Below are 26388 nucleotides of genomic sequence, written 5' to 3' on the forward strand. Positions count from 1 at the left end.
CTATTAACCATTAATTTGAACACTTAAAATAATCAGAGACACCAACATAAGTAATATCAACCCACCAAATGTATTTTGAAGCAGAACACAGCCATGGTACTGGAGATCATCAAATAGAGATGAAAGAAGGGTGCAGTTTTATTTCACCACAAATCCACATAAGTTCTCAAAATTCATCCAGTTAGTGCCATTATTATTACAAACTGGCATTGGCCAGCTCGACAGCAGTACCTTCTAGGAGGAAAAAAAAACTGATTTGCCAGAAAGATTAGACATTTAACAAATTAAAACACATTTCACAGATATTTAAGGCCAGCAGCCAAGAACACTGTCAGTATTTTCCATCAGTGAGAGCTTCCAGTTTGAGAAAGGTTGCAAGGAGTCCTTGACAGAAGACTGAGATGAGGCATCCAGAGGCAAGGTGAAGGAGGAGAAAGCATTGTTTTTCTTGCAGGGTGTGGGAATGTGCTATGCCAGGAGATGTGGCAGCCTCTTCAAGCACTGCTCACACTGAGCTAGTGCCCAACTTGATAGGAATATTTCAATCCATTCCAGTGTCTAAACAAGTGTCTGTGTTAACCAGATAAAAGGGTCAGAGTGAAGTCACCTCCCCAGTGGTAAAAATCACATTAAGTGCCCAGAGTATTTACATGTCCCAACACTTCTACTGGTGCAAAGTTTCCACACTGAGCCTCCAGTTGTGCCAAAGGGGTGAGTCAGAGCATCCTCTAAACCCAGACCAGAGCCCAGGCAGCACATTTCCCTTTCCAGTTAATTGCTGACACCACTGAAGCCAGATGTGCTTGGCTGGAGGGGTGACAGACCTGCAGTCCAAGGTAAAACAGGGAATAGCCCCTGAGGAACCATCCTTTGCACAAAATTTAAGCACACCATCAACTTGCTAATGCAGCAGCACGTGATACTCCACTGCAGAAGGAATTTTTTGGTTCCTCCACCTCACCTGGCACACAGTCAAAAAAGCAGTCAAGTGCACTGTACTCCTCCCTCCACAAGGAAAAAGGATGTATCTTTTAACAAATGTGATGTCTTAAAGTCAGTCTTGCTGAACTGACAACAGAATCCTCCATCCATCTCCCATAGTCAGGCTTTCATCCTTTCTGTCCATGAATCATCTCAGGGCGACTGACTCACAGAAAAAAAAAAAAATATTTGTTCAGAGGTGGATTTTCTCACTCTGCTATCTGCTATTTCCAAACTCAGCTGCCTTTAAACAAAGGTTCATTTCTTTGTAGCTCGCCTCAAATGTTGCAACCAAGTCCCTACCTGGCATCAGTCACAGCAATTACCATCAGTTGACTTGGTCCCAAGGCAGGATCATGTGAAAAAGGAGACATGCAAAGCTTATAGAGCAGTAAAGTCAGATGCAGGGCCTGACAATTACCCTGACCTATATCCCTACATTGGTGGCAGCACTGAACTCCTCCCCAGCCTTGTCACCAGCTTCAGAGGGAGCTGCAGAGCCATCACAGGCCAAGTGTTTCACTGGGATGTTAATGCTGGAACACCCACCAGATTTTGCCAGTATATTCAGTAATCTCTTGGTCTCTGCAGCTGCTGGTGCACTAATGAAACAGGGCCCTACGTGCCCAGGTAGGGAAAAGCCCTTAACTCCAAGAACAACAGTAAAAACCAGGTGTTTGATGGCTCCTTAACTCACAGGTATGTAAATCTTAAGTGTTTTTCCACAAGCCATACTGCAAAGGAGTGACAGAAGCCTAAGTCCTCAAGAAAGATTAAAAAAAAAAAAAAAATATCCCACACTAAGTTTAACTCCTCAGCTTTGAGCCAGGTTGGCTTTCTCTTTTCTGCTCTTGTTTTTGCAGCAGTTAAATTCCCAGTTCTGAAGGTGAGCCCACAAAAAGAACTTAGCCCTCAGCAAATGAGGGTATAAACATATAGTGCTCCTGATATGCTGTGGTAATCACTTATTCCAACCTTTCCCCTCCTCACCAGGAAACACAGCAAAACATGGCTCACTTGAGAGGCTGAGCCCTGGAACACTCACTGTGGGGTGAGAGTACACACTTCAGGAGTTACCAGCACCATAAATCCACACCTTCATTTGCTTCATTTGTTCACACAGCCATTCCCTTCCAGGTGAGGAAGGAATTTTATCTGACTCCCTGCATTTCAGACACATCTCATCAGTTATCTTCAGTTTTCCTCTCTCTGCCACACTGCAGAGCTCTAAAACACTTCCCAGCTTTCAGTCACAAGTGAAACAACTTTAAAGTGCAGTTGCTTTAAGAGATCACCAGTCCTTCTACACAATTCATCTCTTTAAAACCAGCTGCACTTCAAAACCAAGGTGGCACATCAAACATATAAGGCCTATGTAAGTGGCACCAAATGTGGTGGCTTAAAGGCAGCAGAAGTCAAGTCTCACCCAGATCTTTATATAGTCCAAAACCTGCCTGGATTTAGGGTTAGCATTAATCCCATTTCAAGCAGGAGGCTGGAGACATCCAGAGATCCCTTCCATCCAGAGCTGCTGGGAAAACTGCCAGCACCTAGACAGGACCAAGCTGTTCAGAGCCATAGCAGAGCTTAACCCAAATGTCCCAGCCCAAGGATTCAACACCAGAAACGGAAGGTGACAGGGAAAGGACACCCCAGATTATTTTAGAGAACAACTGCTGCATCTCCCAGAGCAACTTAAAGGAAGAGTTGCTACTTTCCACTCCCTCACTTCTTTCTGTTTATTTTTACTCCTTTTTAAAGATGATTTACTTACCCTGGAGGCTAACTTGGCATGTGGGATGGGTCGGTGAGGACTTTAAGATTTCTAACTCCTCACCCCTTTTCAGGCAGGTAATGCATGCAGGAACACTGCAACTCCTCCTGCTTTAAAAGGCCCAAAGAAAAAAAAAGAGATGGTGCTGTCCAGGCAGAAGTTGTGCAGCTGTGAAGAAAGGCTCTGTACTCTCTCCCTTCTACAAACTTGGGAAAAAGAGTAAAAAAAAGCTCACAGGTTTGAAGTATTTCATGCCTGGCACAGGGAAACAGCAGCAAGCAACACAGGCAGTGCAAAGCAACATTGAATTAGTCCAACCACCTGCAGCTCTGATAAAACAGAAGCTGCCCTAGCTCTTAAATCCATCTATAGCATATTCATAGAGGGACTGACCAATGAACTTAGCTTATTGGTACATATAAACACACAGGGACTTGTGTCTTGCATCACATATTTGTTACAAATGCTCAGCAACTTCCCTGTTACAGCATTTGTTTTTGTAGTTCTGCTTATGCAACAGAGAACCAGCACACTGAGCTGAGACAACCCACCCCATCTGCAAGTCTAGGAAGTTAACACAGCAGCAGCAAAACATCCAAAGTGCTTGTTTGCAGGGCCTGTTGAACTGACCCGAGATCAATGAGCAGAACACCCTCAGAGCTCATCCACAGCAGTCACATTGACTCTGGGCAGTTCACACTCCTCCTTGAAGTGGCAGTTCTCCAGGATGTCCCTGTAGTAGTCCTTGAGGTCGGCGTAGGTGGAGATGGTTTCGTTGGAGTGATGGAAGGACATTGGTCTCTCATTGAGCAGCATCTGCACCTGGTACTCCTCCCTGGAGGCGTTCACGTGGTCGCAGTGGTAGAGCACGAACACCAGGTTGGCCGCGTAGGGCACGATCCGGCCGCTGCGGAACTTCCGGTGCGTTTGCCTGGCGAAATTGTTGGCCAGGAGAGGCTCCTTGTCTTTGAAGAAACCCATCAGGGCAAGCAGGGGCTGGAGTGTCTCTGCATGCCCAACTTGGACAATCAGAGGTGAAGAAATGGGTTTTGAACTACAAAAGAAAAAAGCGCAAGGGATGAGCGAGAGCCTGGGCTTTCAAACCAACACAGCGACACAGGGCACAGCTGCCAGCAGCCAAGGCCCAGGGACACCTTGAGCCTGGTTTAGTCCTGAGAAAAACCTGCTTGGGAATATCAGTTATCACAGTTTGAAAAGCAGCTTCCTAAATTTTGTCTCAGTTTAAGGCATCAATTCTTACAGAAACTGTAGAGTGCACTCTAAGTAAGGCAACACCAAGTGGGGTGGGATTGCTGACCTTTGGAGGGCAGGAAGGCTCTGCAGAGGGAGCTGGACAGGCTGGATCCCTGGGCTGAGGGACAACAAGGCCCAGTGCCGGGTCCTGCCCTTGGGTCACACCAACCCCTGCAGCTCCAGGCTGGGGCAGAGGGGCTGCAAAGCTGGGAAAGGCCCTGGGGGTGCTGGTGACAGCGGCTGGACACGAGCCCGGCTGTGCCCAGGGGGGCAAGAAGGCCAAGGGCCCCTGGGCTGTGCCAGCCATGGTGTGGGCACAGGCCCAGGGCAGTGCCCGTCCCTGTGCTGGCACCGCTGAGGGACCGCGAGGGCTGGGCCCAGTTCTGGGCCCTCAACAGGAGAGACCCGGAGGGGCTGGAGCGTGTGCAGGGAAGGGAACGGAGCTGGGAAGGGGCTGGAGCAGCAGGAGCGGCTGAGGGAGCTGGGGGGGCTCAGCCTGGAGAAAAGGAGGCTCAGGGGGGACCTTCTGGCTCTGCAAGTCCCTGACAGGAGGGGGGAGCTGGGGGGGGGGTCGGGCTCTGCTGCCAGGGAACAAGGGACAGGAGGAGAGGGAACGGCCTCCAGCTGTGCCAGGGGAGGGTCAGGTTGGCCAGGAGGAGGAATTTGTTGCTGGAAAGGGTGGTCAGGCCTTGGCAGGGGCTGCCCAGGGAGGTTTGGAGTCCCCACCCCTGGAGGTGTCCCAGGAAGGCCTGGCCGTGGCACTCAGTGCTCTGGGCTGGGGGACAAGGTGGGCATCGGGCACAGGGGGGACTGTGGTGTTGAAGGCCTTTTCCAGCCTGAATGATTCTGGGATTCTAAGTTGTAATAAATGCAGTTAGGCTACTGCTAGAGCCTAATATGAATACCAAAAGTAAGAAATAGATTAATGGTTTGCATCTCTATACTCAGCATATCTCTGACTCCTGGTGTGAACCTGCTCACTTGTGCTCTTCCCGAGTATGGGATGATCCAGTGACCAAGCAACAGTGAAGAACAGGTTTGGATTAAGTGTCAGATTTTTAGATAGCACTGCCTCCTCCCATCAGATAAGGTCAGCAGATCATTAAGCCCACTGCAAAGCTTTGCCAACATACAGAGTCAAGCCCTTCACTAGATGTGAGAGTCCTCTTCCGATCATCAGCAGCATTTCCCAAATTTAGTCTGAAGACAGCAGTCCAGTCACTGGAAGAAAACAGTTGTCCTTCCCCAATTTATTAGTCCAAATTATAAGCAGGAATACTGCTATTCCCAAGTCATGAGGATACTAGCTAGTCAAGGACAAGCAGCACACAGGACAGCCAGTTAAGCCACTGATTCTACCAAGAACAGAGCCTAAAACGAGGAGCGTTTGTGCAACAAAAGGACACACACTGCTCAGCCCAAGGGAAGAGAAGAGCTGGCTTGCTGGGCCAGGAAGCACCAGCCAAGAGGAAAACCTGACCCTTGCTCCAGAGGAGGATCATGGCTTTTGGGAACCAATTCCAGGTGGCACACAGAGCCCAGGTCACTTGATCTAGCACGTGTAAATACGTGGCTTTTGGGAGACACATCTCGATTGGCCTGAAGAGGAGGTGTTTCCTCTGCTCCAACCTAAAGCAGTGCCAGACTGGTTAACTGGGAGACCTGCCTGTGGATTGGAACTTGGATCAGATAAGCTGGAATTCGGTGCTGGCACAGGCTGGGTCCCACCAGCTCCATGGAGCCATGGTGTTTGGGAGCCTGACCTGCCCTGCACCATGCTGCTCCCAGGGAACCCGGGCCCTTCTGCCTCCACTCCTGTGCACGTACGTACACACGTGTCTGAGACTCTCCCCTCAGGCAAAACATCCCAAGATAGACCCAACCATGCCTCTGCTTCCCCTTCAGAAGAAGCAGCATTCAAACACAGAGGGGTTCTGTCTGGAGGACATTGTTTTTCCCACCCTTGGTGCACCAGGAGCTGTACATTCACCACAGCCCCTCTTCCAGCTTCTCCAAAATTAGTGTTTCTCCCCTTGCTATTTATGACCTCTTCGCTCATTTTAAAATTGTCAAGCTTTTGGATCCATCAGTGCCTTTCTCTTCCCTCTCTGTTCTTTGTTCAGCCCTCTTACTCATTTGACTAGTTCCTGTATATCCTCCTGCCCGTCCACATACACCTGCAGGGAAGTATTTTTAGGTTTTGGGACACGTTCACATCCCTTCTGTCAGTCAACAAAGAGGAGCAGCAGCAAAACACAGATGCCTATGTTAGGAGACAAAAGGCTGCTCCTTTGATCTCGTGCAATTTCCAGCTCAGAGGTCTCCTGGGTCACCCATCTAATCAACCTTTCCTTTGCCAAATCTCTCCTTAAAGCCACACACGTTTCTAACACGCAGCATCCTATGGCAAGGAGCTGCCCAGCTTCACACACTGCTCTGAATTTGTTCTGTTTGTAGAGGCTGTGGCCCATTTAATCCTTTCTACTTACAGCCTTGCAATAATATTCTTTCCAGCTACAGTGACCTCAAAACTGGACTCCTGAGCAGTGACTTATCCCAGACTCTACCTGACAGGTGATAAGATGGTTTTTCCTGTGGGGATTACTTGAAAGCTCTGCTGGTCTCACCAACTTTACAATCTTCCCAGTAGAAACAATCCCTCCTATTTATCTTGATTGAAACTGCCACATTTGCAGTGCCACTGAACTTCTCACCTCCTTTTTTCTATATATACAACATGCAAATCCTTCCAGATCCATCTCTGCCAGGAAAAAAAATATCCATCAGCTGTCCCTACCCTCCATTTCTTGTAATTTTATTCATTTCTACCCCTGTAAGGACCTTTCCCCTTTAACCCCACCCACATGATTTCTTTAGATAAGGAAACCTGTGGAAAGATGCCTGGAAATCATGACTGTGGCTCCCATAACACCCTATTTTATACTCCCTGACCCTTCCTAAGAGCTCCAAGAGCCATGATTTCCTTTCACTGACACTACTCATGTTCATCAGGGAGCTCACCAAAACTAGTTTTGGGCTTTATCTCTACAAGAATGGCCTGTAATTCTGATTTGCTCCTGGAGCTGCTTTTTGCATTTCCCCTTTATTTAACTATTTGTATTTAAATCATCACATCTGCCAGGCCCCAGAAGCTTGTTGGCTCTTATTTCAGCTACTTCCTTCAAGTTTTTAGCACTCTTGGGGTAATATCACCCAGCTCGAGCAACTTGGCACATTTTCATGTCCTCCCAGCTGCGTGGTGGTCTCTTTAGTTTTACAGTTTACTAAGCAAGGAAGCCAGTAATGTAAATATGCTGCTAAAGTCTCCAAAACCAGCATTACACAGACATTATTCATTCCACGGGGAGTGGATTTCATATCCCACCCCTCCAAAAAATGCTTCAGAAATGCTAAGACCAAAAAAGAAAAAAATAAATTAACATTCTGGCTATCAGTGCTGGCTTTCAGCAAGGTTTGGCTCTGTCTTCCAGCTAGCAGGGATGTTGAAATGGAAGTAAATCACCAAAAAGATGGTGAATATCTGAGTTAAAAAAAACAGCAAGACATATGTTTCCAAAGCAGGAAACAAATTATAGCATATACAGAGAAAAGTTTATAAGGACAAGGAAAGAACAGCTCCTGAAGACAAAAGAAGGATTAAACAAGGTGCTTGTTCTCACTGTAACTTGAGTTTTTACCTCACCTGCTTTAGTCTCATGAAATGCTCATGCTGAGTGGTCAAACCGTCCTGGGAGGCAAAACAAACCTCTCCCACTCACAAGTATCCCACTGGATTATTTTAATGAGGATTAAAACTGTTTCCTGATACGACACAATCCTGAGTCTTCAACACCCTCTAACACAGTAGAGGTGTCTTGGTGTCTCATTTCCCAGACTGCTCAAGCACTCCCTGATCAGCCTCTGGGGTCAGGACTCCAGTTCAGATGGGGTTTCATATCATCTAATGATGACAATAAAAGTGGCCATCAAGGTTAAAGCAGCAATATTTTTAATTATGGGGAGAGTGAGAGATTGCCTCTTCAGAGAATGCACGCAGGCAAAGGTTACCGCTGTCCCTACAGTTCTGATAAAGGCAGGACAAGCCACAAACCACTGATAAACTCAGAACAGTAGCACAGGCTAATAAATATTAGAAGAAAGGCCTGATGTTTCCACACTCACTCAATCTGCTTCACAATCAATTCATGACTCAGCATCGTGTTGGAAGCACCAAAGTTCTCGACATCGCACTCTGGCAACTGCCACCGGTCCTTCAACCCACTGCTGTGCACTCAGCAGGGAAAGCCCACTGCATAAACCTCCACCTTGGAATGCAGTTGCATAAAACTCGACCATAAAATATTGAGAGCTTGTGTAAAAGTGATTGCTGCAGGTTGGCTTTGTACCCATTTCATGGGGCACTTCCAAGGGAGCAGCAGTGGCTGTCAAGGGCTTGCTCGGGGTTCACTGGAGACATGTGGCAGCTCCAGCCACTGAACCACCCACACTGGGGTTTTAGGTGTTAGTTTTACCTTTTAAGTAAATCTCACCACAGCTGAACAGTCCTGAAAGCCAAGTCTCACCATGGGGAAAAAAATAAGGCATGGTGGAAAAGCAGAGACATGGGATTTATCAGCCAGGCAAGTTCTACTTCTTGTCGGTCTCAGCAGATTCGGGTTTAACCCAGAATCTTCTGCACCAGCTCACCCACCCTCAACAGCACAGCATTCCTACCTTTCCCAGGACTACTGAGAGTTCACTTGTTCCATATCCAAAGTGATATTTCTTTTAACTGTATTTCCTAAGAACTGATATGACTTTCAGTTAGAGATAACACAAAAGACATTTCCTACAGCAAAACCTTCAAACCTCATGTAAAAATCCCTCCAACAAGTTCAGAGAATGTAAGTTTTAACACCTATTTAACAAGCAAGCTTAGATTACATTCTGTCCTTTTTCTCCCTAATAAAAGAGCCAGGACTAAACACTCCAAAACCTGTTTTCAGCTGTAGGATGAATTCATCCTTCCTCCCCTCCCTGTGATTTATTTCTGGGAAAAACAGCTGGAGGAACCTTAAACCTACACGGAAACAGCAGAGAACAGGGAATGCAGTGGCAGTGGTGGGACTCAAAGGGCAGCAGAAATATTAAAAAGTGGTGTTGCTCAGAGCAACTGCAAATACTGACAAGGTAAAATGTTTCTTCTTTTCCAACAAGGCCCCACATGAGCTCACTTGTGACAAAGGCAAACTGGAACAGCTGAAGGGACTACACAAAGTTCATTAAAAACCAACAGCTCTTATGGAGTCCTGAAAGAGTTAACCACTCAGCTAATTAGGCTTTACTGGGTTTCACTTCAGAGCTCCTGCACTTCCAAAGGCTGTTTTTTTGGCTGATCCCACCTCTCTGTTCTTTCACACCTCAGAGATGAGATGCATTAATGCACCAGCAGCACATTGATGCTGAATGTTGATTCACTACAACGAGCCCAAACCAAACCAAGAGGGTCTTGCCACTTCCTGCCCAAGGTGGACACTGCTTAGATCAGTCCCTTGGTGTGTTAGCTTTGTTACTGTTTTGTTTGGGCTTTTAATTGCTTACATGAAAGGATACAACTCCATAAAAGTTGCTGAGATACTTTTTCAGAGCAGTCCTGAGCAAGCACACTTTGGGTAACTAAGGAGAGATTTAAGCACATCCTGGGGAGACTGAAAGGCCCAAGAAACACTTGAAATATCTAGTGCTAGGCAGACAGAGGAACAGCTCACAGGACAGCCTGAACCTGCTGATGCACCCGGAGCCACAGCCCTGCACTGTGCAAACGTGGGATCCCAGCAGCAACAAAGGGGGTTTAGCAAAAGAAATGATGGAACAATTCGGATCTGAACAAAAGGGTTCTTTAAATTATTTCATTTCTACTTCCCTTTTGGGAAGCTTTGGCTTTGGTCCCTTTGTACAGGCTATAAAAAGAGTTTTGAATAATTAAGTGATTTTCGATCACGCACTGTGTTCTTTTGCACTGAGTCACAGCTTTGGAGGAGCAATGAGAGTCAATGACTACTGAAAGGTGACCAATTGCGTGGGGAAGTGACCTGAAAGAGGATGGCAAATTACAGGGAACAATAAAAACTACCAGTAAATTGCCAAATTAGTCTGTTTACCTTACAGCTTCGCCTGGTATAACTCACAAAGATCACCTTCACTTGATCTTGAACTACATTCAAATAAGTCTTTTTTTTTTTTTAAATACCTTGAACCTGCTTTCACTCAGAGGAAACCCCCAAATATTTTGCCATGTATATGTGTAGCCTGGTTGGTATTTTCCATCCATACTATAAATACTGAGAAGGCTGCCCAAAGCATGCCTCCCAATTTCCAGATCCTTATGGCAATCCATAATAACTGGGATTTCATATTCTTTCACGAGCAAGAAAGGCAGAATTGTTAAATATTTGAAGCTAGAAAGGAAAAAAAAAAGTTTAAAACAGTTATAGTGAATAGCTGGTATGTTTAAATAGTGCCACAACCCATTTGCAAATCCACCCTTGCCCAAGTGTGTGGTTGCAAAGGCTTTTAAAATCAGATTAGCAGCTTCATATTACATTAACTACCAAAACACACAGATTTCTCATCAACACACACTGCTGGCAGAATACTCTTCACTAAACTGCTGGGAAAATCAAAAGTGAGGAAGAATTCCCAGTTAACTTCTTTGCCACATAGTTGCATAGCCTGACTATTTTCTATCCCTAAGAGGAAGACCTGGGAAAACCACAGTTCTTATGCCTTCACAAAAATAAAGTGCTTTATGGACTAAGACACTGCCCAAGAATGCCATTTCAGCACAGCAAATCACCTGGCTTCATTTTATGTGCAAACCCTGTGGTACATTTAATTAATACCTTTTTTTGTACTTAAGAAAATTTGTATGGAAGAGAGTCCTGCTTCCCAATCTCTCCCTAGAAATGGGCTCATGACACTTCCTTACAGACTGTAAGAAGGTGAGCAGGTTGCAAGGTCAGCAACCACTTAATGGAAGAAAAAGGGTCACAATAAAAGCAACGTTGCTCTTTTTAATTCTGTAGTAACTGGCAATGAAAACAGGACAAAGCTATTCAACAGAAATACATAAAGTATTCTACAGAAATACAGCCTTGCCAACACTGTTCTCTACTGCCAAGCCTGAAGCAGAACAGATAATCCAGATCCCTCAGCTTCTTGCTGGAACACAAATGCTTCTCCTTCTACTTTTGGATAGCCCAAGCTAAGCTTTCCAGAAAGAAAAGAGATCTTGGGGCAATTGGAAGTAAATTTCCTGTTCTTAAATTTTTAGAGCAAACAGCCAGATACAAAACACTGTCAAATTGGAACAGCATTCCTCTAAGAGACATTTTGTCATCACAACAGTTCATTTTCTGAGTAAGGAATTGCTGCAAAAATATTTAACCCGTTGCCCCGAAGTTGAAAGAGAAAGAAGAGATGCTCACACACAAATATTTTCTGTTATTAACACTGGTGTCGTACATTTTGTTTTCATCTGTACTCTCAGGTGGCCGCGGCATCCGGGCTAAGCCTCTCTCCCAGCTGGAAAAGGATTAGCCGCACCTCCGCTCCCTAGATCCCGAGAGAGACAAGGCGTTCCAACGCCGCGGCAGATTCCCACATCCTCTGCAGGGTTACCCAGCCAGGTTATTGCCGTGGCTCCGGTGCTTTACGACTGCCACCTTCCGTTGTGGAGCGGAGTGACACACTGCTTCACCCCGGGAGCCGCCGCCTCCTGCTCAGGAGGATGCTCATCCTCGAGCCCGCTCACCCAGCTCGGAATGTCGCAAGATTTAGGGTCCCGACCCTTCACACTCACTGCCCGCTTCCCTCTGTGGTGGCAAAACACCACGAGAGCCCCGGGGATTGCAACTGAACTTCCCCAGCCAAGGCTGGAAGGGAGGATGCAGTTACACCGTTCCTTTGGATACCTTCAACGTCTGCTCTTCCCAGCTCCTAATGCAGCACTGCTGACCCAGTGCTCAGGAGATAAGAGCATTTTCTTACAGCTTTTTTGGGGGGTTTTAAATTACTGTTTAACTTACAGGGATGTCTTACACACAGCTGTGACCAGTGCATGGAATATAAGGATGGAAAGGCTGTCACTGTTCAAAGAGTAAATTCCACTGAAAGGAAACAAAATTGATGACTCAAGGTACATCCTCACATCTGGATGTGGCACCTGGGGACATGGCTCAGTGATCTCAAGGGCCTTTCTGTGCTTAACAAGTCTGTGATTCAGGGTTGGTTGTGGTTTTTTTTTATTATTTTTTTTTCCCCCCCAGATTTCAGAAGGACAGAGCAGTCTAAGGGCCTTCCTTTTCTGTTTATCTGTTAACCTGCACTTCTTCCTGATCATCCTGACAGACACAGCAATCCTCTGTTCCCAACAGGGTGTTAAGAAAGGATGAAGGAGTTTAAATAAACAGTGGTGTAGCACAACCACTGCTTTAACTCCATCCCTACCAACAAGGTTTCACTACTCCCACACCAACCTTCCACTTCCAGACAACACAGCACAATTCCTCAACCCAGCCTGGCTCTAGAGGGGTCCAATGCTTACATATCAACCCCAAAGCTGAGTTTGCTGGTTGCAATTCAAAGTTACTTATGAATTTTTAGCAAGTATTTAACGGCACAAGTATTTAATGGTCATATCCTTGATATCATGTACTTTTTTCCAACATTTCCATGCTAATCTGCCAAGGTATTAATTCATGTGACTGATCACTGAACTATGAATTTGCAATTGTTCAGTTGGCAAGAGGAACATGCACACAGATCATAAATTACCATTTAAAGCAGCTTTCTCAACAAAAGTTATCAGCACACGTAAGCAAATGCAGGTGATTCTGTGACACAGACATCCCAACCTGTAACTGAACCAAAACTGATCCCACTTTTGTCCCTGTTTTACTTCTCCCCATCAGACCAATCCACACAAGACAAGAGCAACACCAAACAACTCCCAAACCCCAACTGCTACAGGCTCAGAGGAGTGAACACCACCCAAAAATAGCACAGGCATCTCCCCTGTCATTTTTGAGCAAGCACAGGGACAGTCAGGTCCATGACACTACAAAGGCAGTTTTGAGGACTGCACAACACAGTGGTTGCAGTGCCACTGCTACTGTTCTTCCACTGACACAGAGTGGCTTGTCAAATCCTGGGAATAATCCAAGACAAATGACTTTATCAGGGCACCAGCCTTTGAGGGCACCTGGGTATTGCATCTTTGAGTCTACTAACGGTTGCTTGTAAAGCCTAATATCTTCCTACAGCTCCAGTGCTGCTCCCAAACTATGTCTTTGCTGTGAGAGGATGGGAAACTAAACATCCTAAACAGTGGGAAACTAAATACCCCAGGCAGAGGTCTCAGACTGATGGGCTGAACTACTGACTGTGTTGTAAATGGCTTGATTTGTCACGTGAACCCAATTTCAGGAGAAGTGTCTTTTTCCTCTTCTTACAAGACACTGAGTGTTATCCCCTAAAGTCTGCCCTTCCCTAGTTCCAACAAAGCAGGTTACAAGAAGGCTGGTTTGCAGTTCCCTCTCCAGCCTCTTGGATCCTGCAGCAGCCTGTTCTGGTCTAAAAGTCACTGTTGGGATTGATCTGTAATAATTATTTTCTGTAATTGCATTTCAACGCCTTTAATGTGAACAGAAAGGTTTAGTAACACAAGAGACTCAAGGCAAACATAGGCAGACAGACAGACAGACTGTCACAATGTGTTATGAGGGTGCTTTCAGCCCACAGTTTGCCATTTCTGCCACAAATGATTTTTAACAAGGACACTTTAAACAAAACAACCTCATTGCTTTAACTCAATGGTCTCTCCTCAAACTGTGTAGGAAGAGAACACCACTATCAGACAGCAGCTGGCTGTCCACAAAGGCCTCTGTGGATCAGCAAGTTAAAGGATGGAATTACAGGAGCTGGGCACAAGAGCATCAATGAAAAAAAAAATATATACACTTCAAAGTAATACTGTTCCCTTAAAAATTGCATTATCTCTGTTAAAATTCACCTGGCTCAAACTCTCCTAATATTGTCATATTTGGAAGTAAAGTACTGAGCTTCTATTCACATGATATCCAGCTCAGGACTGACCATAGAAAACTAATACTCAAAACACTGAAGCCTTTTGATTTACCTTTTGCTCTCTTCCACTGCTTTGTCCAAATGCTGGAAGATATCCTGGAATAAAATGCAGCTGGAGCGACTATTGATGTCATAGCCATACCCTCTCTTCCAGTACTGCTTCAGGTCATTCAGGTATTCCAGGACCTAAAGTAGTGCAATAATAAACACCTGTGAGCTCTGAGGGAAAACAAGCCCCCCAACCTGGAGCAATGATGTTGCTAACACTGAAAGAAATGGACAAAGCTGATGCAAAATCAACCCCAAACATGTAGGCTCCAGTTGAAACTTCAGCATAAAAGGAGAGCTAAAAAAATAGATCAAGCTGAAGAGCCACCACATTCAGCATCTGACCACCCTCACAGCCAGGTGAGGTGCTGCACATCACAGGACAGCCACTATCCACTGCTTTTTTAGCATTTCTGATTGTGCCTTGAGCTCACCACCCTTCCCACAGAAGCCATCCCACACCTTTAGCTGAGCTTCTCTGCTTTGACATTCTGGAGATGTGCACACACCTCAAACAGACACAACTGTGCCTTGGGTTTATGCAGGAGCACACGGTGCTCTCCCTGTTCTCTGTTCCTTTGCTTGCAGTTCCTGCCATCAAAGTTGTTTCCCATCTCACTGCCGAGTTATTTAGAAACACATCTAACAGAGTGGGTCTCAGCAGAAGCCCATGGTGATCCTGATTCTTCTGACTCCACTGCCTACCCTTTAGCCAACCTACCCATGCACATCTCCTCGCTTTCCTAAGGGTGGAAATTTCCTTAACAGCCTCAGAGAAGCCTTACAGAACATCAAAGAGTACATCAAACACTTTTTGAAAGAGGAAAAACAAAAATTTGTCTCATTTATCTGGGTTCTACTGGGTTTTATTAACATGCGTTTGATTTAGGTATCTGATAGTCCCCAAAACCATATAAAAAGAGTCCCTAGAAGACTTCATTTGATGTCCTCTAGAATAAATTCTATCATTCTATCTGGAACAAATTTTATCATATGAAAGCTGTCCAGAGTTTTTCTGATGTCACAGAAATAAGTATTATATGAATTAAGCACAACAGGAAAAGACACTTTATATCAGGACAAATCAAGACTGCACCAGCACTCAAGTCTGAATAAAGGATATTTCAGTCTTGCTGCTTGATTAATTCAGAGTTCTTTGGAGAACAAAGTAAGTTTTGTGCCTCTTGACTTAACAAAACACAACTTCTGACTGTGCAAAGAGTTAAATCTGAACATTATGGCATCTTTTGAAGGCTTCTCAAATCTCTCCCTTTTAGTGCATTATAGAATGGTTTGGGTTTGAAAGGACCTTAAAGATTATCTAATTCCAACACCTTGCCATGGGCAGGGACACCTTCCACTATTCCAGGTTGCTCTGAGCCCCACATACCTTGGCATCTTCTTCAGTGAAGAGTGAACACCATGGGGAGGTCACATTTTTTATAGCCAACTCATAAGAGCAGGTGAGAAAAGCCACTTGAACAAGATCTGCAACAAATCCAACAAACAAGCAAAAGATAAAGCACTGCTACACAAGTAGCAACTTTCTCTCAACTTGCCCACTCCAGAAAGCAGAATTAAAAGAATAACACTCAAATCCCTCCAAACAAAGGTAAAGTCGGTTCAATCTAAGGGAGAGATGTTTTCAAACATCATCTTCTTGTGACCAGTAACTAACAACCATTCATTACTGCAACACCAACATACACTTACAGCCTCACGCATTTAATTATTGGCTGCATCTCCAACTTACAGCACACTCTAAATTACCTACTCTGCATAACTATAAGCCTTGGAAGTTGTTCTGGGCCAGACTCGGAGCCAAAGTCACTTGTAACAGGAATCCCTTACCTGCATTTAGCTCCTCCACTGGCAAACACAAGGCACTCGCGACCTTCTCCAAGACCTTCTTCATCTCGGGCCCCTCTTTGAAGGCGCTCACCTGGCACATGGCCGCATCGTTCTCCTCCACCAGGGCCACGAACTTGGCACAGTGATCAAAAAACCGCATCAAGGAATCGTTCACTTGGACCTCCACCTCTGAAAGCAAACGGGGGCATCAGGAGAAGCACCGCCATCCCCAAGGGCATCAGCGCCCGGCCACCCCGACACCCTCCTGGTCTGCCCACCACTGCAGTGTCCCCACGAAGGGCATGCAGAGTGCGAGGTCCCCTCAGCCTGGGCATGGGGGACATGGCATTGGGCTCGTGGCTTCCCTCAGCCACAGGCCAGTGGAGAGGGCATAGGGCTCCTCCAGCCCCTCAGGGAGGGCATGGGACACCTGCAACCCCTCAGGAAGGGCGCGGGGCTCCTCCAGCTCCTTTGGGAGAGTTGGAAATCCCTCAGCGAGGGCATGCATCTCCCTCAGCTACTCAGGGAGCGCTGGGGGCTCCCTCATGGAGGGCATGGGAGGCCCTTTGGCAGAACCGGGAATCCCTCAAGGAGGGCTTGGGAGTTTCTCGGAGGGGGACATGCAGCTCCCTCAGGGTGGGCACAGGACTCTGCCAGCCCTTACAATCATAGAATCAGCTGGGTTGGAAGGGACCTTTGAGATCATCAAGTCCAACCCTTGATCCACTACCACTGCGGTTACTAGACCATGGCACTAAGTGCCACATCCAGTCTCTTTTTAAAAATCTCTAGGGACAGAGAATCCACTCCTTCCCTGGGCAGCCCATTCCAATGTCTGACCACCCTCTCTGTAAAGAAATTCTTTCTAATATCTAAGCTAAACCTCCCCTGGCACAACTTGAGACCATGCCCTCTTGTCTTGAGACCCTCTTTGAGTCCTCAGCCTCTCTCCTTCTGGGAGGGTACGGGACAGCCCCATCCCCTTGGGGAGAGACGGGAATCCCTCAGGGAAGGCCTCCCAGGGACTTCCCCGGCCCCACTGGGAGGACACGGGAATCCCTCAGTCAGGGCACGGGTCTCCCTCTGGGAGCAGGGGGGGCTCCTTCGGTGAGAGCACAGGAGCCCCTCAACCCCCTCGGGAGAGCTGGGAGTCCTTCAGGGAGGGTGTGGGACTCCCCTGACCTTCTAGGAGGGCGCGGGGCTCTCGCAGGGAACGGGGTCGGGTGTGCCGGACTCACCGTCGCCGCCGAGGCTGAGGTCGGGCCCGAGCCCGCGGCGGAAGGCGGCCCCGCTCTGCAGGCAGCGGTGCTTGGAGCTGCTGGCCAGCGCCAGGCGGCGGCGGGCGGCGAAGAGCGCGGGGAAGCGGGCGGCCAGGCGGCGGGCCAGCTGCTCCATGTCGCGCCGGCCCTGCGGCGCCAGCCGCCCGTCCAGGCTCTCCTCGTACCACATGGGCCAGGCGGCCAGCGCGGCGGCGGCGGGGCAGGCTGCGGGCTCCGCGGGCCGGCGGAGCAGCCGGGCGTGCAGCTCGCCCAGCCGGCGGACCTGCCCGGCCGTGGGGTAGCGGGTGCCGTGCCGGAGCACGGCGCGGAGCTGCAGCGGAGCGCAAGTGACGGGCGGCGACTCGATCGCGCCGGGACCCAGCGACAGCGGGTCGCGCACCAGGTGCGGGTTCACCTCCTCGTAGCGGGACTTGGTGCCGAAGTAGCCGCTCAAGCCCGCGCTCGCCGGCCGCAGGACGAGGAGCAGCAGGAGGAGAGGAGCGGCTGCCCGGCACGGCGCCATGGCGGCGACTGCCGCAGGAAGAGGCGGAGCGGCGGCGCCTCCTCACGGCTTCACCCGCGGGAGGCGCCGCCCCAGCCCGGGGCTCTTATAGCCGGGAGGAGCGGAGCCGCGCCCTCACGGCTGCACCCTCCCCCGGGACCGCCCCAGCCCGGAACACTCAGAGCCAGGTGAAGGAACCGCCTCCTCAGGGCTTCACTCGCCTCGGTCTGGGGGTCTTGTACCGAGTCCGAGCCGAGCCAACCGCTCACAGCTTCACCCGCCCCTTCACAGGTTGCCTCAGCCCGGGGGTCTCGTGCCCAGGCGGAGCAGAGCCTTCTCCTCACGGCTTCACACGCCTCAGCCTGGGGCTCTCGTACTCCGGCGGAGCGAAGCAGAGCCGCCCACCTCCCGGCTTCACCCGCCTCAGGAGCCGCCCCTCAGCCCGGGGTCTTGTACAGAGCTGTCCCCTCCCGGCTTCACCCGTCTCAGGAGCCGCCCCTCAGCCCGGGGTCTCGTACAGAGCTGTCCCTTCACAGCTTCGCCCGCCTCAGCCCGGGACACTCGCACCCGGCGAGGGAGCGGCGGGACCCCTGAGGGGAGCCATGAGCCGTCAGGCCTATTTTTGTACTTCCTTTGCCTCTGTGGAGCCTCACGGACTGCACGGAGCTCCTTAAACCCATAGAGGTTTACCCGCAGTATCAGACACGAGGGGAAAGGTTTATTTTCTCTGTGCAGGCGCCAATAACGCCAGGCAGAGCAACTGGATCGACTGCAGTAAGGAATGAGAGGCAGAGAAAAGGTACGTTTTCTTTGCATATAAAACTCAAAGCAAACCCCATGGAGCAGATGGGCTCCTGTGTCCCAGATGTGCTAGGTCTCAAGAATTTAATACTGCTCCTCCGTCTTCCCTGCAGTTCTGCAGTATATTTAGGATTACAGAAAATCCAACTTGTTTGACTGGTAACAGATGTGGTACTGTCCCTGGTGTCCTGTTTCAGAAAATCTCTCTGTAGATGTAAAGCAGTAGCAGAAACTTGTTGAGAAATCCCTACCATGTTTTATTCAACAAATTAGTCTAATTAGCATTTAAATTAGCTAAATATTAAGACATAAGCCTCAGCAAAACCCTGGACCTGGGCCATGCTGGAAATTGGGCAAGTGGGGATGTGGAAGTAAACTTTAGAGCTATCTCTGTTTCTCAGAGCTGTGTGAAAACTTCAGATAAGGTGTTCCTATCTCCAGCATCAAAAAAGCCTTGGCTTAGATAGATTTTTAAAAAGTCAGCACGTTCTCTTTCTTTGTGCTTTTCCATGATAAAATTTCATCCCAAACCAGGAATGCTGCCAGAGGCTACAGCTTCCCTCAGAGCCCACTTTGTCCTCCAACATGGGTAAGCTAACTCAAGAAGGGGCTTTCGAGGGTGTTTTTGGCCCCTTTTTTGCCAAAAAGCAGTTGGATTGCACTCAAAACACAGGCAGTGATGCTGTGAGGGGACTGTGTGTCACTGCTGCAGGGGCTGGCAGTGTGGGGCATGTGGCTTTTTCAATAGAATCATAGAATCAATATCCTGAGTTGGAAGGGATCCATATGGATCATTGAATCACAGGATCATTTAGGTTGAAGAAGACCTCCAAGACGATCAAGTCCAACCTGTGCCTGATCCCCCCCCTTATCCCCCAGCCCAGAGCACTGAGTGCCACGGCCAGGCCTTCCTGGGACACCTCCTGGGCTGGGGACTCCAAACCTCCCTGGGCAGCCCCTGCCAAGGCCTCACCACCCTTTCCAGCAAGAAATTCCTCCTGATGTCCAACCTGACCCTCCCCTGGCACAGCTTAAGGCTGTATCCTCTTGTCCTGTCCTTTGGGCTCTGCTCCCAGGGAACAAGGGAACTCCCCCCTCCTGTCAGGGAGTTGCAGACAATGATAAGACACATCCCTGAGCCTCCTCAGAGGAGTCCAACTTTGTTTAACATGGTTTTTGTGTTCCCAGCAGGAACAGGTGGAAATATGGAGCAGTGGAAAAACGAGTGCCAGCACAGAGTTTGCAGCCAGGGATGCTTCCAGCCAGGACAGGTATCCAGAGAGCCACCAGTATTGGTAATAATCACAGGATCAGATTGGGTCAGGCTGGAAGGGACCACAGTGGGCATCTGGTGCCACCTCCCTGCTCCAGCAGGGCTATCCCAGAGCACAGGGCACAGGAGTGTGTCCACACAGCTCTGAAGTATCTCCAGTGAGGAGACTCCATACCCTCTCTGGGCAGCCTGTTCAGTGCTTGGTCACTGCATAGATTCTTCCTCCTGTCCAGCTGGAACTTCCTAGCCATCAGTTCCTGCCCGTTCCTCTTGTGCCATTGCTGGGCCCCCTGAGCAGAGCCTGCTCCATCCTCTGCCCCCTCCCTGCAGATACTCAATCCCATCCCGTGGCACTGCTGGCAGCATGGAATGAAGGCATTGTAATAATCTATCCAGAAAAGCTTAGAAAGGCTTAGAAAAGCAAAGAATAAAAAGAGTCATCCTGTGGAAAAGCCTGAGCACGCTGGTGACACATCAGGTTATAAAACCATTTGGGCAAAAGCATAAGCAAAACATCCCCAGTGCTGATTATACCCATTTTCACATAAACCCTCACTTCTGAATAGGTAACAGTTTGTAGCTAAGGAAACAGAGTTATCTGTAGCAAAAAGCGAGGCTTGTTGTTAACAAAAACATCTCCAGTCTCATGAGAAAGGCTTAGCTTTTGGCCCACAGGATGTCCTGGGGAGACCTATGTTTTATACAGGCAGATTTTACTCCCTGCCTACACAGTCAGGCTGTTGCTTACACAGTTGACAACTTTCACTGAATAAATAAATTTTCATGGGAGAAAATATGGGAATAAGTAAGTTTTAAAGCTTCTGGGCAAGGTTATGGGCTCTCAAAGCTAAGCAGACTTAGCTGTCTGCCAGTGATACTGTGCAGGGCTACTTGGCACGTTTCCTGCTGGCTTTGGGAAAGGAAAAGTATGACTGCAAACTACATTATCTTCTTGGAGGCTTTGGCTTGACCCTCTGTAGTGTGTGAAAGGTTACATCTTATCAAGCAGAATGGCAACTTTCAGGGTATAGAGCAAGAACTGTGGACAGGGGGGGATTTTGTGCCGTTTGTTTCATAAAGATAATACAGGGTTGGATTTGTGATGTCTGAACACCACCAGCTGTCCTCAAATTCATCTCACTTGACAGGTAACGCCCTCGGTTGTTCTGCTGGGGGTTCCATCACAAGACCCTTGTGTGTGAGCCACACTGAAGGGTGTGAAGGGAGAGGGAGCAAATTCCATGGTGATTCAGAGGACAATCTCCCCAGTGCAGAGGTGGAAACCCCATTGCACCTCATTTTAATTGCCAGCACCACGTCGAGCAGGTAAACAAACTCTTAATGACTGCACATGCATTTCACTGCTCATGGAGCTGTGCTGGGAAGGGTTAAACCCCAGTTTGTGCACAAAGGTGAAGCTAAACACTGGCTATTGTTTTAAAAAAGAGGACACCACTATAAAACAGTAGTTTTCAGGAACAGTGAGACAAACAAAACTGGTTTTATCATTTGTTTAAGTGTGGGTCTTTTAGATTTAAATGGTTCCTCAAAAATTATTCCGGGGGCTTTGTAATTTTACAAGGCTGGACTAAATTGGTAAGTAAGCGTTTCAAGACCAGCACAGAGAATGAATTTGGATTTCAGGTTGAAAACAGGTCCAGAGGGGATAAAATGCAAATACTCCAACATAATTCCATAGTTTATATGAGGCACATCTACCACAATAATTCCTAGCACATCATCTGTTACAACAAAACCAGCATGGAACTACTTACAGTGCAGTTTTCAGAAAATAGTGTCTTAAGTTGGTTTGAACATTAAATTGTTCAGTTATGTCATTTGAATGGTTTCACAGGATTTTTTTCTATGTATCTGTTAAGACATGGATAATCCCATTAATAAGATATCACTCTATAAGGAGTCAGGACAAGTCCAGTTCATATCCCAAAACCACGGACAAAGCATTTACACAACAGCCATGTTACCATTTTCATCCTCCACAATATTGTCATTTTCTTTTTCATTCTTGTTTGTGTTTAAATTAGAAGCCAAAAGCATTTACAAACATGCCTGTTCCAAATGCAACATTATCAGATTGTTCTCTCTCCCTTTCTCCTTTATCTTTTTTGTTTCTTTCCATTTCCAAGTGTGGTGATGTTGAGGGTGGTTATTTCATGACTCATGTTTCCATTCAGTAGCATTTTTTTGTTCTCTTACAGAGAGTGCAGTCAAATTAGTCCTGTCCTGGACAAGTTCTTTATTTCTGCTTCATCTGTGGATTTTCCATAGAGGTGTCCCTCAATTTCCCACCCAAGCTACGTTCCAAATGACCGAGGAAGTTAATGCACCAACCTCTTATGAAAGCACCTTTTTTCTTATCAATCCTTCCTGCTCCTCAGTGCTTTGGTGGCCTGTAATTGCAATTAATGGTGATATATTTCTTTAGCAGTCAAAGGGCAGAAAAACCATAGTTTACTGCATCCCTGGCTGAGTGTATGCTATTACCTGGTCTTCTCAGGAGTGAAGAAACTGCTCCCGTGGCCAGTCTGAGCCTTGGGGTCATTCCCATCCTACAGAACTGCCTGCCTGCAGCTGTAAAGGTCAGGAGTGGTTCTAGGTTTCAGCTCTCTGTATAACGCCTTAGAACCCAATGATATCAATTCCATGGTCCAGGGAGGAAAAGGTGTCACCCTTGAATTTTGTGTTCTGTTTTCTTTCCCATGCAACCTCATTCCTTTACTTTCAAGGAATGGATCTCCAAGCAAAGATCTCTTCCTGCTGGTTTGCAGCCATCCCTTATTATCTGGTGGCCAGCTGTGGTTTTAGGAGAGGAAATAATTATAGAATCATAGAATGGTTTGGGTTGGAAGGGACCTTAAAGCCCATCCAGTGCCACCCCCTGCCATGGGCAGGGACACCTCCCACTAGCCCAGGTTGCTCCAAGCCCCATCCAACCTGGCCTTGGACACTTCCAGGGATCCAGGGGCAGCCACAGCTTCTCTGGGCAACCTGTGCCAGGGCCTCCCCACCCTCACAGGGAACAATTCCTTCCCAATATCCCATTCTTCCCATATCTAACCTTGTCCTTTGTCAGGGGGAAGCCATTCCCCCTCATCCTGGCACTCCAGGCCCTTATAAATAGTCTCTCTCCATCTTTCTTGCAGGCTCCCTTCATGTCATGGAAGGTAATTTTATGTCTGCAATCAGGTCACCCCAAAGCTTCTCCTCTCCAGGCTGAACAATCCCAACTCTCCCAGCCTTTCCTCCCAGCAGAGCTGCTCCAGCCCTCTGATCCTCTTGGGGCCTCCTCTGGACTGGCTCCAGCAGCTCCATGTCCTTGCTGGGCTGTTCCCAGGGCTGGAGCAGCTCTGCAGGGGGGTCTCCCCTGAGGGGCAGAGGGGCAGAATCCCCCCCTGCCCTGCTGCCCACGCTGGGGGATCAGCCCAGGGCACGGGGGGTTTCTGGGCCGGGGCAGGTCCAGCCTCTGCCCCACCAGCACCCCCAGGGCCTTCTGCCTGGGCTGCTCCATCTGCTCATCCCCAGCCTGGATTGATCCCAGGGGTTCTCCTGACCCAGGGGCAGCACCAGCACTTGGCCTGTCAGTTGTTGTCAGTCTTTGAGCTTTGCAGTCCCAAAGGACCAGGAAAGTCAGGCACTTGGGAGTGGTGCTGTTGGGACACTCTGCTGGGTGTCATCTTCAGACCAAGGCATTGGCTCAGAGCAAAACCTGTCCTTGATTCCTTTGCTATTGAGTTATTCTCCCTTAGCAAGTGAATTCCCAGCTTTGAAGGCAGAAAGCAAACTCAACAACATCCAAATGCATCCTCCAGACAAGCCAACTTTATCTTACTCCAGCAGATGAGCGCCGCAGACATCCTGCCCAGCCAGCAGCCCAGGTGTGATCCCCAGGAGAGTGTCACTGTTCTGGCTCTGGGCCTGGGCAGGAGGGGTGGGGCAGGGCAGGGCAGAGCCGAGCTGATGGGAGTCTGGTCTGGCATAAAGAGGGGCAGAAAGATGGAGGGGTGTGGTGGAGACTCACAGGAGGTGGAGGGTGTGGGCTTGGAGCAGCTTTTGGGTCACGCCTTCACACTTGGAGATGATGGACCAGCACAGCAGCTTTGGGGGTTTCTTGTGCACTTTGTAGCATCGATAACTGAGCTGCTTTTATTTCTCCCACGAGGAGGGTAACCCTCTTCCCCGAGAACTTCCCTGGCTCACATGCAGCAGCTTGTGTTTGTGCTTAGCAAGCACAGCTGAGTTGCTGCTGCTGGTGGGCGAGATGGTGGCATCCAGAAACCCAGGCTGTTGATCCTCTGTCAGCTGGCATCACATCTCAGCCCAGTGCAAAGCCATGTCAGCAGAGTGGGGCTCACTTTGATGCATGTTTTTGTACCCTGGGTGCAAAACTGCTTTGATCTGGGGACACTGCCAGGTCCCTGCTGCTTCTTTGGAAGTGTGGGCTCTTCAGAGGCACTTCCTGCTCTTCTGGGGAGCCCTTTGTGTTCTCTGTGAGCAGAGAGCAGGAACAGGTTCACTGCTCCCAAGGAAAGCAAGGGGCTTTGCCTTACCTGATGGCACATTCTGGTTGGCAGTTGTAGAACTGCAAAAGGAACAACACGTGCACTGATAATTACTGCTTTCTGCAAAAAGGGTTGAATCCAGATCTCATCCATTCCGTCCTAATGGAGAGAGAGGGACCATCTCCTAATACTTTTGGTTGCTGCTTTTTGTTCATTTAAGTGGCCTGTAATGAGGGCAGAGCCACCACCTGATTGCTGTGGGGAATGGCTCCAGAGGCACAGCCATGTCCTAAGGAGGCTGTGTGTCACATGCCTTGTTCTCCCAGAAAACACGGAAACCTCTGGGGATCCCGAGTGGTTTGGCCTCTTTGCAAGCAGAGTTTCTGGTCTTGCAGTGTGGCTTCACCCTGTGTGGGCAACTCTGTCAGCCTGGCCACCCCATAATTATGTGGTTGTCTTTCTGGAGCACGTCAGGCCCTTCCAGTTCTTGAGCAGTGTGACCCCACACAGCAAAACAGTCGGGCTGTGGGATGGCTTGGAATGTCAAAAACGCAGAGATAAATTCAGAAAGCCTCAAAATCCAGCCAAGCTGGGTTTTCCAAGACTAAAAATAAATAATAACAGTTTCTTTTTCCAGGTAAGTAAGAGGAGGATAGAAACTACACAATGTGGATGTGTGCTCTGTATATGGAAAAGGAAAATTTCTGGATTGTATTTTCACCAAATAACAGGCAGAAAGAAACTCAAAGATTTGAACATGCTCAATGCAAGGGACTAGTCAGAACAGTGAAAGAACTGGACAGGACAAGAGCAAATGGCTTCAGGTGGCACCAGGGGAGGGTCAGGTTGGCCATGAGGAGGAATTTCTTGCTGGAAAGGGTGGTCAGGCCTTGGCAGGGGCTGCCCAGGGAGGTTTGGAGTCCCTATTCCAAGGAAGGACCAGACATGGCACTCAGTGCTCTGGGCTGGGGGACAAGGTGGGCACTGGGCACAAGGTGGACTCGATGGTCTGGGAGATCTTTTCCAGCCTGACTGATTCTGTGATCCCACAAACTGACCAGAGCAATTAATTAACTATTTAGTCCAGTGGCATTCTTTTTTGTATGCTTCTGTCAGACCGGGTTTGGGCTTGGATGGCCAAAAAAGGCCATAATAACTAAGTGCTGACAGCACAAAGCTCAGCAGTGACCCAGCAGAGAGAACAAGTCAGAGGTGGGCTGAGGTTTAACAGGGAGGACATTATCAGTGGAGACAGGGAGAGATTAACACTCCCCACTGTGGCACTGCCTCGGTCACAGCACGGGCACCCACAGCCACACCCACCCACGGGCAGGATGGCAGGGAAGCGCGGCTGGGGTGGTGCACAGTGGTACAAAGAGGGCACTGAGATGGGTGCAAACTGGACATGAGTGAACATGGGCTGGACACGAGGAAGATTCTCATCTGGGCAGGGCAGCCTTGGGAACAGTCTTCCAGCAGTCCATGACCCAGCTGGCCTCAAGATAAGCTTGGCAAGATAAACTTCAAGATTGACTTCCTCGGTGAGAGGGAGGAGGTGGTTTGCCTGCCACTGATGGGAGATCCTGAGCTTGGTGAGACAGGATGCTTTTGGTCCTGTGCTCTGTTCTCCTACTCTGCTTCCAGCCAGAGGTTCAAGCCTGCTTTTATGACCAAGCTTCTTGCCCAAGACAACAGGGCTGTTGTAGTGACAATGCCAACAGCATGACTTCCCCTGGCCAGGGCCATCCATCCTCTGCAAAAAAGAGGGACAGAGGAGCTCTGAAAGAGCTTCAGAAAAACTCAGTGTCAGGAGTTGGCATGAAACAAATCCAACTGTATCACGCTGCATTCAAAGCCACATCTTGTTAAATCATTCAGGGTGAAGAACTGGAAAGGGGGGCAGTTTGCCAAGTTATTCAGCAGATGTACAGTCATGGCTGGCCAGCAGCTTTCTAAAATTACAGCAGGCATCTAAGACA

The 26388-nt window shown here is 48.4% G+C and overlaps 1 protein-coding gene and 1 long non-coding RNA gene across 2 annotated transcripts; one reads left to right on the forward strand and one right to left on the reverse strand.

Moving 5' to 3' along the window:
• Positions 1-114: 114 nt before the first annotated feature.
• On the reverse strand, positions 115-17873 carry MINPP1 (multiple inositol-polyphosphate phosphatase 1). The gene is made up of 5 exons (XM_064662156.1): positions 17293-17873; positions 16055-16243; positions 15594-15691; positions 14208-14341; positions 115-3809 (listed from the first exon to the last, which is right to left on the reverse strand). Exons 1-5 carry the CDS (start codon positions 17834-17836, stop codon positions 3410-3412), a joined length of 1365 nt encoding a protein of 454 aa, XP_064518226.1. The 5' UTR covers positions 17837-17873; the 3' UTR covers positions 115-3409.
• Positions 17836-25285, forward strand: LOC135417749 (uncharacterized). Its single transcript, XR_010432190.1, has 3 exons — positions 17836-18614; positions 19808-19887; positions 21038-25285. It is a non-coding gene; the product is annotated as an uncharacterized LOC135417749 (long non-coding RNA).
• Positions 25286-26388: the final 1103 nt, after the last annotated feature.

Source organism: Pseudopipra pipra, chromosome 8 (assembly GCF_036250125.1).
Source record: "Pseudopipra pipra isolate bDixPip1 chromosome 8, bDixPip1.hap1, whole genome shotgun sequence".
In the NCBI taxonomy this organism is placed as follows: Eukaryota; Metazoa; Chordata; class Aves; order Passeriformes; family Pipridae; genus Pseudopipra; species Pseudopipra pipra.

Bases quoted from the DNA above. Each gene is read 5' to 3' on its own strand.
- MINPP1 (XM_064662156.1), bottom strand. From the start codon at position 17,836: ATGGCGCCGTGCCGGGCAGCCGCTCCTCTCCTCCTGCTGCTCCTCGTC. The intron at 15,692-16,054 runs GTAAGGGATTCC...GATTTGTTGCAG, and splicing joins AGTGGAGGAGCTAAATGCAG to ATCTTGTTCAAGTGGCTTTT. The intron at 14,342-15,593 runs GTATGTGGGGCT...GCACTACTTTAG, and splicing joins TCACTGAAGAAGATGCCAAG to GTCCTGGAATACCTGAATGA.